The sequence below is a fragment of the Zootoca vivipara genome, chromosome 14, assembly GCF_963506605.1.
Source record: "Zootoca vivipara chromosome 14, rZooViv1.1, whole genome shotgun sequence".
NCBI classification, from domain to species: domain Eukaryota; kingdom Metazoa; phylum Chordata; class Lepidosauria; order Squamata; family Lacertidae; genus Zootoca; species Zootoca vivipara.
This window is the reverse complement of record NC_083289.1, coordinates 39,069,284-39,083,092: the sequence shown is the minus strand read 5'-3', so window position 1 is coordinate 39,083,092 and position 13,809 is coordinate 39,069,284. Positions and strand designations below refer to the sequence as shown.

Here is a 13,809-nt window from a genome sequence, read left to right as displayed (position 1 = left end):
AGAAAACGAGGTGCTAAAAGTACAGCTGAAGAAGTATGTAGGAGCTGTCCAGATGCTGAAAAGAGAAGGTCAGACCATGGAAGGTGAGTGTGGAAAACAGCCGCTTGTGGCATTATTGACAGAGCTTCTCTCTGCTGGTACGAAATGCATTGCTAATGAATCATTGCCAAAATACAGTTTTGGAAAACGCAAGATGCTCCCCATTGGTTAGTATGGGGACATTTTAATCCTATCATTTCACACGACAAGGGAGGCTATTATCGTTCTACTATTTTTCAGTAAGTCTTGACACAAGAGCAATTGATGGCTTATGCTTGCCGGTCCTGTGCATGTTGTGCAGGGGTGATAAGACAGCTTGCTTTTGTCTCTGTATTATTTATATGGCAATTGTGCTTGGTGTTTCTTTTAGATCCATGGAGGAACCAAGGCCCTTTCTCCAGCGGATGACAATAAGTCCTGCTTCTGCCTTAAGAGGTTGCTGTTTCTAGGGCAAAGTTGAGGAATGATTCCTTTAAAGCTCATTCCCTTTTTGTGTCCCCCTCCTTTCTTTTAAACACTCCTTTGTGATCGCTTGGAAACTATTTAAGATTTACAGAGAATTGTGGCTGTATCCTCAGTTCTGGGCTAATGCACGGCCTGCTTGAGTGTTTAGGTACCGTAGGCTGGGTGCAGATTTAGTGACCCACACTGGCACAATTGTACTTTTTCACCACCCCCTCCACCGGGTGGAGTTTGATTTGTGCAAAGTCCTTCCATCCCACCTTTTCTGATTTTTTCAGCCTTTTCCGACACATTCCACATTCATGAGGAACCCCTGACTCTCTGGAGAGTCTTTTTGGAGGATGCAAGATTGCAGTGAGGAGAAGGGGACAGAAAAGCCCCATTGGGTGAAGAGATTTTTGCTCTCTCAACTCTAGATCCAATCTTAGAAGTGGCCACCCAGGTTTTTGGCTGGGGCCAGAAGATCAGAACATGTTACTCTAGACCAGGCATAACAATAAATAAATAAATCCCTTCCAGTAGCACCGTAGAGACCAACTAAGTTTGTCATAGGTATGAGCTTTCGTGTGCATGCACACTTCTTCAGATAGACCAGGCACAGACAACCTTGGCTCTCCAGATGTTTTGGAACTGCAACTCCCATGATCCCTAGCTAACAGGACCAGTGGTCAGTTGTACCAACATCTGGAGAGCCAAGGTTGCCTATGCCTGCTCTAGACTTTAAGAGTGCTGATGGGAACCTACACAAATCCTTCAGCATGGGTAGGCAAGCTAAGGCCTGGGGGCCGGATCTGGCCCAATCGCCTTCTAAATCCAACCCACAGATGGTCCGGGAATCGGTGTGTTTTTACATGAGTAGAATGTGTGCTTTTATTTAAAATGCATCTCTGGGTTATTTGTGGGGCATAGGAATTTGTTCACCCCCCCAAAAAAATAGTCTGGCCCCCCACAAGGTCTGAGGGACAGTGGACCGGCCCCCTGCTGAAAAAGTTTGCTGACCCCTGTCCTTTAGCATTCATCTGAGGCCCTTCTCATAGATTTCCTCTGAGGGAGGTTCAGAGGCCGGCAAGAAGAGAGAGGACCTTTTTTTTGGTTGTAGCTCCCCAGCTGTGGAATGTTCTCAGTGAAGCATTCCCAAAAAACCATGTCTCAACTGAGCCACCTGACATTAGGCTATAGGAAGATGGGTTGAGTTGCCTCTCCTTGAGGAAAGATGAGGATGAGGAAAAGGTTTTCCCCACACCCTGCACACTTCATGCCTCCTACTGGGGAGAGAAGCACCAGGAGGACCTCGTCTGCTAGCATGGGCAAATGAATGGTGAAGATGCTTATGGGAGGCCTGGAAATAGGACCTGAGTAGAAAAGCACTTCCCACACTTAGGATTCCCAGCAACCCCTCATACTGCCTCCGACAGTAATGTCCAGCCATTATGTCCAGTAGCTGTTAAGAGCCGTAGCCATGGAAACCATCATAAAATTGTCTTCTTTCAGGACATTGGGTTGGATCCAGAGTAAATTGGTTTTTTAAAAAAATATCTCATAGATTTGGGACAAGTTAGCTGTGACTTGGGATCCAGCCCATTAAAATCTGTCCCCTCCACACATTTTGATTTTCAGTAAAATGTGTTCTTCCCACTCCTCAGGTTTATTTTTATTCTGGAAGTAAATTGGCTGGAAGTGAGGGCTGGGTTCTTTTGCTGTATAGAATGACTGGCTGAAAAGAGAGAACTAGTACTTTTTAAAACACACACAGGCACTTTCGTTGAAGAAAATTAAATCTCTTGACAGGCGGTAAAAAGCCTTTTAGTACTTTTCTAGTGCTTTAAACTGCGGAAATAAGTTTTCCATTGGTATTCACAGCTTGAGCACTTATAGATTGAGGGTTTTCTAAGTTCCTGGAGGAATTAAGTAACTTAATTCCTGTTTGTAAAACAATTTAAATCAATATAGCTATGTGATTCTTCATGCAAGTATCAGGGCCTGATTTTTAATAAGAAATACATAGACATAAATTCTATTCATGAATTTCCCTTGTAAGTGCACTTATCTATGCATCCATAGCCCCCGCAAACTTCCTACAATAAACTCCTTTTCCTGAAAAAATTGTATTTGTTTTTTCCACTGAAAGATTAAAGATTAGAGGATAAAATGTTTCAGCAGTTTTATGTATTGCCATCATTAGTCTCTCACATAATTTATTATTATACAGCCACATTTATAGCCCTGCATTAAGCGTGAGTTGGCTGAATCACATTCTGCTGTTATAATGAGAAATTGAGGTGTGAGAAGTAGGTTCTACTGCCTATGCTTAGAAAATAATTCATCAGACTGGTTTGAAACTTGGCAGTGTATGATGTGTAAATCTGAGAATGGCCCATGCTGAATTTGGGAATAGAAAGGATAAGAAATTGGCTACGCTTAATTCCAAGTAAAGACATTTTTTAATTTTCTTATTTTTATCTCACCACCTTTCTTACTTCCTTTTAGCATTTGTATTCCATCTTTTATCCAAGGAGGTCATGGTGATGTGCAGTATTCTCCTGCTCCTCAATTAACCCCCACAACAACTTTGTTGAGAGGCAGTTAGGCTGAGAAGCAGTGACTGGCCCAAGATAACCCATTGAGCTTCATGGCTGAGTGGGAATTTGAACCCTGGGCTCCCAAATCCTAGACCCACACTCAAACTGCTGCACCACACTTGCCGTCTTCCATCATGAAACCTAAAGTAGTCTTCCATCACAGTACTGACTATATTAAGAACCCCTTGGCTGCAGCAAGGTGATGGATGGTCTTGTGTGTCTTCAGATGTTAAGGCTGAATAAACCCTTAGCCTAATAGAACAAAATTTAAAAAATTCCTTCCAGTAGCACCTTAGAGACCAACTAAGTTTGTCATTGGTAGGAGCTTTTGTGTGCATGCACACTTCTTCAGATACACTGAAACAGAAGTCACCAGACCCTTATGTATAGTGAGAGGGTGGGGAGGAGTATTACTCAGAAGGGTGGTGGGAATGGGTGATTGGCTGATAGGTGTGGTAAACCTATTGACGATAGGTGTGGTAAACCTGTTGACGATAGGCTGATAGGTGTGGTAAACCTGTTAACAACTGCAATTGGTCTTACAGGAAAAAGCAAGGGGTAAGATGGCTAAAAATAGCTTTATCATGTATAATGAGAATCCAGTGTCTCTATTCAGACCAGGTCTCTCCATGGTTTTAAGTTTGGTAATAAGTTGCAATTCAGCAACTTCTCTTTCCAGTCTATTTCGGAAATTCTTTTGTAATAAGACAGCTACTTTGAGATCTTGTATAGAATGTCCTGGGAGATTGAAGTGTTCTCCTACTGGTTTCTCTGTCTTGTGATTCCTGATGTCAGATTTATGTCCATTTATCCTTTGACGTAGGATTTGGTCTGTTTGTCCAGTATAGAATGCTGAAGGACACTGTTGGCATTTGGTGGCATAACCCCTACTAGAACAGTAAGCTCTTCAAGGCTGAGGCCTGGTCTGTGAGAACCTTACTTAGAAATAGCAAGCATTTACATGCCGCTTAGCCAGAGGCTAAGACTGGCCAGAAACCACCGCCTAGCAACAGCAGAATGACCAAATCTATTGACTAACATGACCAGAAAAATGCCTTTTTAATAGGGGCTACAAGGATGCTACACGATTAATAAAAGCACATACCAGAGCTAACAAAGCAAGCCAGATCCCCAAACATACAGTACAAATGGGAGAAATCTTTCTGGGGAAACTGCCCCAGCAATGTCATTCAGTTTGTTGAAAGTAAGCCATTCTCAACACGACGCGTTAAATCATTCCTAGGATTTCAAGCTATGGATGGTAGATATATATACTGATAAATGTGAGAAAGACAGGCTGAGGTCAAGAGCACAGGAAGTCAATGTGGTGCCCTCCAGATGTTGGACTACAGGTCCCATCATCCCTAGCCAGCATAACCCCAGTTAGTGATGATGGGAGTTGTAGTCCAACAGCATCTGGAGGGCTGCAAGTTGGCTATCCCTGATCAAGAGATTGCGTTAAGTGACTTGACTCTCCTGTACCTGCGTGACTTTGACTTAGCTCTTCATTAGATAAATGTTTTGAAGCACTATGCAGTTGTTTTTTGGTGTACTGATTTGTATTAAAAATATTCATGAAAACGATCCTCTTAAGCTGCTTAAAATACAAAAAATTATCCTTCATTGGATACTGACTTAGTGTAATTACTGGCGGGGGGAGGGGGGAGAGGAAAGATCCTTGGCTAGCTATGTTCTTCTGTGTTACAATTATGTAAATGAAGGAGTGATAGGAATAGAAACTGTGTGGGTTGGCCAGGTTTTATACAAGAAAAAAAGGGGGCGGTGATAGAACGATAGTTTCTAAAAATGAACGACTCTGCGCCATTCCTTCTGGTTGTCTTTCATCAGCTGTGGGTTACATTTCCATCACTGATACTAAGAATAAATTTGAGCTGCATATGTTTTATAACACATATGATTCCAAAAACGATGTTTTGTTTGAGGCTGATTTATGTAAGGAAAGAGCTGTATTACTACAAATCTGCATATCATTTTATTTATTTATTTACATTTTGCTGCTGCTGCTGCTATAGAAGGGTCCACATTTTTTGGCTGGCCTTAAAGCACAAGCTGGAAAATGGTGATCTCAGTGCTGAGCAGCAAGGCATGTTATGGTCTGAGGCTGCAAGGCTGGCCAGAGGTTTCAGGACCTCGGATAGCTCTGAGCAAGCCACTTGATCCAGCAAAGGCTGAGAGCGGACAGGCATTTTAAAGCCTCTGCCACCCAGACTTACCTCTCCCATGCTCTGTCCTGCTTGTCATTATGATGTTAGATGATGGGCAGATGGGTTGTCCCGCCTACCTATCACCTTCCCTTGTGCGTTGTTTTCCATGCACTCAACAGGCAGTGGGTTGCCAGGCCCTTGGGAATCACAACGTTTGACTTAGTGTTTACACGTGAACCAGGCCAATGACTGGGTTTCAGAGAACTGCAAAAGCAGTTCTGCAGCTCACTTGGTTGGAGCATGGTGCTTAAAGGCCAAGGTTGCACGTTCGATCCCCGTAAGGGATAGCTGCATATTCCTGCATTTGCAAGGGGTTGGACTAGATGATGCTCAGGGTCCCTTCCAACTGTATGATTCTATGCCTAAATAGGCTTTTGGGCTTTGGGGTATTTGAGTTGTAGCTCCCAATATCCCCTGGGAAGCCAGTTCTGAAGGCTTTCAGAGCAGGTTTATTTTATTTTTATTGTATCAAATTTATATGTTGCCCTTCATCTAAGGATCACAGGCAATTTACAGTATAAAAACATAATAATAATAATAATAATAATAATAATAATAATAATAATAATAAATTTTTATTTATACCCCGCACTCCCTAAGTCAGAACTGGGCTCAGGGCGGCTAACACCAATAAAATTACAATAAAACATAAAAAGCAATTAATTAAAATACAATATTAAAATTTAAAATGCAGCCTCATTTTAAGTAGTCCATAAATCCAAGCCATGAGGGAGGAAAACACAGGGGTCAGACTAAGTCCAACCCAAAGGCCAGGCGGAACAGCTCTGTTTTGCAGGCCCTGCGGAAAGATGACAAATACATAACGTAATAACAAACAAAACACTACCCTCCAGTTTAAAAGGCCATAAATTGTTTAATTAGCCAAAGGAATAGGAAAAGAACAATGCCTTCACTTGGTGCCTAAAGATAAGCAATGAAGGCATTAGACAAACCTTCCTGGGGAGAATATTCCACAAATGGGGAGCCACCACAGAAAAGGCCCGTTCTTGTGCTGCTATCCTCTGGGACTCTTGTGTTTGTAGTACAGTATACAGTGAGTCTCTTCATATCAAAGAGAGAGAGAAGCAGTCAAAGATCCCTCAAGGAGTGTGCAAGCCTGAGGATACACCAAAAGAGAGATGCTTTTTTAGCATATGATAAAGCTGCTAGGAACTGTGTGTCCTTTAATTTTTAACCTCTATTGGAAAAAAAGTTATGGACTTATTAGTTCTGGGTGCTGCTTATATCCGATTGCATTGGAAATGTTTATCCAGTCTGCTCAGATTTATATACTGTATTTTGGCTAACGGATGCCGTTCTTTCTTTCTTTCTTTTTGAATTAAAAAGACTTTATTGAAATTATAAATTAAAAGTTACAAATCAAACAAAAATAATCAAATGAATAATCACATTTGAAAAACAAAAAACAAACAGAAAGAATGGAGGAACACATACAAAAAATAACACCTCCACCTCATGTGACTTCCAGCCTTCCCTATATTCCGGTTTATATATCTTTGTTACAATGCATACTCTTTACCAGTGTTTCTCAACCTTTTTTGGGCCACGGCACACTTGTTCCATGAAAAAAATCACGAGGCACACCAACTCTGTGCCGCCCTCCCCTTTTCGGGGAGAAAACTGGGCCTGGGGTTCAATAGTACTGTAATCAATAATGATTGTGGTGGTGGCGATGCAATCGGATCGTCCCTGTGACGGGTAGGGGGCTGAAGGCTCTTACGCCCCCCTCCTTTTGAAGCGAATAATATTGGGGAGGGGGTCAACACCCCCAGCACCTCACACCGCCTGCCCCCCCGTCGATTACTATTATTCCTATTACCATGAATTTATTCGTCACCCGCCCCTCACCCTAAGGACCCAGGGCAGGGGTGGGAGGGGGCACTTACCGCCCGCAGGAGGAGGCGGTTGAGGAGGAGGAGGCCTGCCGGGCCCCTCCGGTGGTCTCGAATAGAAGCGCGCCGCCGTCGCTGCGCCTCACAGGCGCTCCCCCCGCGGCGGCGCCAGGCCTCGCCGCTTGCTGCTGCTGCTGCCGCCGCCTCCCCTTCCTCCTCAGAGGGGGCTTCTCAGCCAGAGGGCCGCTCTCCATGCCGAGCGAGATCAGACTTGCCTCTGCTTAAGCCCGGGACGAGAATGGTTAATGGCGGCGGCTGAGGGAGGAGGGCCGCCTGGCCGCCTCGGCAAAAAAAAAAAAAAAAGCCGTTTGAAAATGGCGGCGGGAGCCGCGCCGGCCAATCAGCGCCGCCGACGGCCGGTTGCTAGGAGACGGCGCGGGGTGCGAGTGGGGAAGAGGCCTAGCTGCCAGGCCTGAGGTCTTCTTCGCTTTGGGGATTGCCCTTCTCCCCAAATCGCCCTTCTCGTCGCCGCACTCGCGGCACACCAGCCAGCACTAGTGTGCTGCGGAACAGCGGTTGAGAAACGCTGCTCTTTACTATGTCCCCCCCCCCTTTTTGGGCCCTTCACACATCTGCCATGAGATTGACTCTTTCTACCTGTTTCATTAAATATTGTTTTAACTTTTTCCAATCTTTATCCGTTCTCTCATCATTTAACCCCTTCATTTCTCCGGCTTTTATTGCTAAATTTTGGTATGTTATCAATTTGACTAGCCAATCCTCCTTACTGGGTACTTTGTCGCTCTTCCAATTTTTTGCGATAAGAAGTCTACCAGCTACCGTTGGGCTAACTGATGCCGTTTGATGGTTTACTGTATAATGAATTTGTTAGAATATCTACGTATATCATTAAGATGAACTATTTATTTGAATTGTCATATTGGGCTGCATCTGACACTAGTCCTGCCCAGAGGGTTGCATCCAAGTAGACCCATTGAACTTAATGGACCTGAGTTAGTCATGTCCATTAATTTCAGTGGGTCTGCTCTTGAGTAAAACTTCATTGAATGCAGACCACGATGTTTTGAAATGAATCAGTGTTTGGCTTGTTACTGTAATCCTGATTTATATTGTCTGTTGTTAAGGGAGCGACTGTGGGCACGGTTATGTGGGAAAGCGACGTACAAATTGAAACAATAAATACATGAATGAAGAAAGAATTTAAGGTCGCCCTGGAACTGGCATTAAAGGCTTCAAGCTTTTGCAGTTTCTCAAATAAAGATTCACAAAACATTTTTGAGCCTCCAGTTCCCACATCTGAGCCCACCATGCTAGCTAACTACCGCACCGCAGTTCATCTTTGACCCAAATAAAAACAAAGCAAGAGATTTATTCAATTTTACTTAGGTGTCACTCAAATGACTTTTTTTTTTAAAAAAAGAGACTTAATAATTCCTTTAGGCACAACAGCTCAGAACTAATATCATCATTTGGCGGATGTCAAATCATCATAATAAAGCTAACAGTTATCTTCACTTGAAGCCTTTTTAATTTATTTGGTAATAAAAAACACACAATATATGTTCAAAGAATGAGTTCATTGCCGAATTAAAGTGGTTCTTCAGCACGTGGACGGAAAACTTTCTAAGACCGCAATTACATTTTAAATTTTCAGTTTAATTGTTTAGCTATGCCTATTTAATCCATTATAAGGATTGCTTATGAATATACATAACCTGAATATCAAATGCTTAGAGATTCCCTTCCTTTGAACACAGAGGATACAGCTTCTTTAAACTATGAAAGTGCCAGGCTTAAGGAATCAAAATATAATTCTCAAGTCATATCCAGGCAACTCCAAAGTGTGTGTGTGTGTTTAAATGGAGAGCGATACTTTTCAGTTTTATAGAAGCAGATAGATGTGTGCCAAGGAGATGGGATTGCGAGAAAGAATACTTTGCAAACCTGATAATAAGTAGTTAAGACCAGCCCCTGCTGGATCAGAAAAAGTGCCAACCTAATCCAGCATCCTCTTCTCACAGTGACCAAGTGTCTATGGAAAGCGCATAAGGAAAACCTAAGCACAACAGATATATGTAGGTAGCCGTGTTGGTTTGCCATAGTCGAAACAAAATAAAAAAATTCCTTCCAGTAGCACCTTAGAGACCAACTAAGTTTGTTACTGGTACAGTGGTACCTCGACTTAAGAACGACTCGACAACCGAATTTTTCGACTTACGAGTGGGGCAAATGGCCACACGCTTACGACATAACAGCCTGGGAACCCCAAAGTGCCTCCCCTTGGTCCTACGGGGAGCCGTTCGTCTCAATTCAGGGGTTGGGGGGACGGGCCTTCCTTCTGATTGCTTGCCAGTCCCTTCCTCCCCAGCTCTCTCCCCCTCCCCTCGGAGCAGGGACTGTCTGAGGCTGCCAGACCCTTTCTGTTTCCTGTTTCCTGACTCCTGTAATCTGATCCGCTGCTGGACTTACTGCTCTGCGAGGAACTCGACCTGATGAGGGGAGGCTGTTCCCTATAAGCCTTCCCCCTTACAGATGGCATTCAACTAAATAACTGTGCAAGCGGAACAACTTCCTCTTGCACAGCATGACTCCCCCATCTCCTTCCCCCACATGTGCCCTGGGCCATCCCCAAATCTGGTCTGGAACCTCCAGAAGAGAATGTCTTGTTGGGCAGGCAAAAATCCTTGCACTGATGGAACGCTCGCCTTAGGGCTGCTTTGAATACACCCCTATGTCTAGTTAGCAAGCCATCTTCTACCAGGTCTGACTTTTTGTCCATATAGCCCTAAGGTTCCTCAACAGGCAGGGGGCATAGCATCCCTCTGCTATCTGATTCTTTTAAATGGAGATGCCAGAAATTGAACTGGTTATCTTTTGGATGGAAAAGTTGTCCTCCGATCACAACACTGACTACAATAACATGTCCTCTGCCCTGATTTATTACCCTTTCACACACAGAATTCATTGGGAAGGTGGTTGTGGCGTTTCACCTCTAGAGGGTCTAGCAAGAGTTAAGTTGCTAGGGAGGTAAACAGCCAATGGGAGCTCTCCAGGCAGACACAGGGGTATATAAGGAGAAGCAGGCAGACAGGAGGGGGAGATAAAGGAGTTGAGGGGATTTGATGAGAGAGGTAGAGAGGATTTTGAAATAGAGGGTTAGAGAAGCTAGTGAGGTGAGCGGTGGTGCAGAATCTATTAGAGTTAAGAAGAGAACTTCAGTCAGGGAGGACAAGGGGGGAACTAAGACTAAAGGTTAAGTTTAAAGTAAACATATTTGAGAAACCAATAAGAATTGATATGCTTGTAAGATCTTCACATTAAATAAACTTAATTGTTTTGTTCACTGTTCCTCTGACTGGGTTCAAATCAATTGTGTCCCAGTTGGTGGCAGCAAGGGGAAGAAATAGGCGAGGGAGGTATTGGGTCAATAGACCGTCAAACGTCCGGGGACCCTTTACCGGTGTATCTCGCCACAGTGGTGTTTGCATTTTGTCCATGTGCAACATGTATAACCACGGGACACTTCTTCTGGCATGCCATATATTTATTTAATTGAACTCCTGCCTTTTTGCCAGAGGCTAAGCAGAGATAACGAAATGTTCTTAAAATCTGAGAGCTGGTGTGGTTTGAAGTCTTGGAGGAGCGGTTGGGTAATAATGCAAGCAGCAGGTTAATTATCGAGTGATGTTTTCCATGTACTTCTCTTAACGCTGGAAGGGAAGGATTAATTTTTAAAGCAGTAATTTTATTGCAAACTCTTCGATTTGGGAGGTTGGTGAGCACAGCCTGTGCAGTCTCTTGCTCTTTCCTCCTCAAAATAACGGCGCAGGATTTTATAACACCGAGGCGAGTGGCTTATCACAGTGTACACGGTGATATTTGTGTTGTTTCGCTGTCGTTGCCAGACATTTTATCAGTAGTCTACCACATTGCCTTAAGAGTTTTTGACTTCTTTCCTGTGAGGACCTCTCCAGCTGCTGGGTCAGCACAGCCGATCTGAGTTGGCACTGGCTGGCAGACCTTACATGGTTTTATTATGTTGTTTTCCTTATGGGAAATATTAGTCCATTGCTGCTTTTGGACAACAGTGATTTTATGTTGCTGTTTATCCTCTGTGTGGTACAGCTGACTTGAACGTCCCTTTACAAATAACACTCCGAATTTACCACCCTGCTTCCTTTGCAAATATGCTTTTAATCTCTTTATGTTCTTGAATGGTATTGGACAATTGCTTCATTGGAAGTTAGGTGTGCCCAAGTCCTGTGGTGACCAGTGGGAGATGAGGGCATGCTTTAGTGCTCAACAGTTGGATGTTAAACAAGTTTACAGCAGTACCTCAAGTTAGAAACGCTTTGGGTTACAAACACTTCAGGTTGCAGACTCCGCTAACCTGGAAGTAGTACCTTGGGTTGAGAACTTTACCTCAGGATGAGAACAGAAATTGCATGATGGCAGCGCAGCGGCAGTGGGAGGCCCCATTAGCTAAAGTGGTACCTCATGTTTAGTATGGTTTCAGGTTAAGAACGGACCTCTGGAACGAATTAAGTACGTAACCAGAGGTACCACTGTACTTGTAAATCTCCCTGAATGCAAGCAACGTTCCTTCCCATTTGGGGTTTGCTGAAGTGACTGATTTGCATCACCTAAACCTTGAACTGGACGGTGCTGAAATGCTACCTTTCCGTAAGATCGAAACCAAACCTAGTTGCGCAATTGCCTGGTATAATTTGGAGTGACAGATACCCTGTCAGAAAGGAACAGCTGGAAATGCCCAAATACTTTATAAGACATGTATAAGATGCCCCCTATTTTTGGGGACTCAGATTTAAGAAAATGGGGGGAGGTGGCCCAGAGTATAAGACACCCCCTAATTTTTGACATTATTTTTTGGGGGGAAACCTAGTCTTACACACGGAAAAATACGGTATATCCTGCTCTTGCTCCTGAAGGAGCACAGGGCTACAGGCACATCCATACTAAAGCATTAAAAAAAACCCAACAGCATTCCCAAAAGCATTTCCGCATCAAGCCATCTCAGGTTTGCCAGAAACAGTGCCTTTCAGCCATCAAATGCCTGGATAAGCAGGGACGTTTTCGGATTCTGAAACTGGGCAGACTGGCAGGCAACACCCTTGGCAGTTGCTGGAGCTCAGGTGTCGGAGGAAGTAGAGGAGGATTCTCTGGTAGATAATCAGTTGGAGCTAGAGATTCCAGGAGGCAAACATGAGTTATTCGAACAGGATGTGATAGAGGATCTGGGCTCTTGGGTAGTCAGCCCCAGCCAGTGATTCCAGCACCTGTTATTCCAAAAGAACTCATTTCACAGGCACAAGTTGTTTTACAAGGAAAACCTAGGAGTGTAATTATAAGAGAGCTCCAGCGGACAAATCTTGATGTAAACTTGCAGTCAACAACTTGCTGAGCCATGATGATGAAGATGGGGATGATGGTGACGATACAGCGAGTGAATCTTACCTTCCTGGAGAGGATCTTATATCTCTTCTGTATGCTGACATACATTCTGCTCACCCAAGTGTCATTATTGATGCTGATGCTATGTTTTCAGAAGATATTAGTTACTTTGGTTATCCATCCTTTCGGCGCTCATCACTTTCCAGGCTAAGCTCATCCCGAGTTCTCCTTCTTCCCTTAGAGAGAGAGAGAGGCTCTGAGCTGTTGCGTGAACGTGAGTCCGTTTTACGTTTGCGTAAAAGAAGGTGGCTTGATGGAGCCTCATTTGATAATGAAAGAGGCTCTACAGGCAAAGAAGGGGAGCCAGACCTTGACAAGAAGAATACACCTGTCCAAAGCCTCTTTAGGAGAGGACTTGCAGTAGTGGCCGGATAAGGATGGGATGAAATTTATTTCTATTTGTGCTCTGTATTCTGAGCTTGTGGCAGTGAGCAGTAAAGGGGAGCTGTATCAGTGGAAATGGAGTGAATCTGAACCTTATAGAAATGCACAGAATCCTTCTATACATCACCCACATGCCGTCTCCCTGGGATGAACCAACGAGAAGATCGTCCTCCATTCTGCAAACAGCATCAGAACAACTGTTGCCACAGAAAACAATAAGGGTAGATGAAACCTTGAGTTCTGTAGCTTCTAAACTAGAACATACAGCACAGACGTACTCTGAACTTCAAGGAGAGCAGATAGCTTCCCTGCATTGCTGCGCTCTTTATACCTGTGCTCAGCCGGAGAATAACCTGTACTGGTTGGGTGTGGTTCCTTTTAGCCAAAGGAAGAAGATGCTGGAAAAGGCTAGAGCCAAAAATAAAATGTCTAGTTGTTTTCAGATTCCTCCTAAAGGAATCAGTAATGAGGAAGATGGATACACCTCGCCAGGGAGGGCATTCCATAAATGGGGAACTGCCACTGAAAAGGCTGTGTTGTGTGGCAGTGCCATCTGGGCAGGCTGCAATGGTGGACACCACAATCCTGAGGTCTCACCTGTATGGGGACAGTATTTGAAGAAGTGAATACTTGCGTTGGGGTGAGGTTTGCTCCCTTTGGAAATACAACCACAAATCTCTTGCTGATCGTCCACCACAGGACACACATCCAAAGATTCCTTTGCTATCAGAGAGAAATTTTGCTTCCTAGGTTAGTGATGGCGGAGATACAGAC

At 43.9% G+C, this 13,809-nt stretch overlaps 1 protein-coding gene across 12 annotated transcripts in view; it reads left to right on the top strand.

Moving 5' to 3' along the window:
* SNX29 (sorting nexin 29) overlaps positions 1–13,809 on the top strand; it is a 266,797-nt gene that overhangs the window by 60,042 nt on the left and 192,946 nt on the right. For all 12 annotated transcript variants that reach the window (XR_009558571.1, XR_009558572.1, XM_060282867.1 and 9 more), the window contains one exon: positions 1–83. Coding sequence is in view for 10 of the 12 variants with exons in the window: in XM_060282867.1 (XP_060138850.1) it covers positions 1–83 (83 nt within the window). In the remaining 2 variants the exon portion in view is untranslated. The remainder of the gene's footprint in view (positions 84–13,809) is intronic.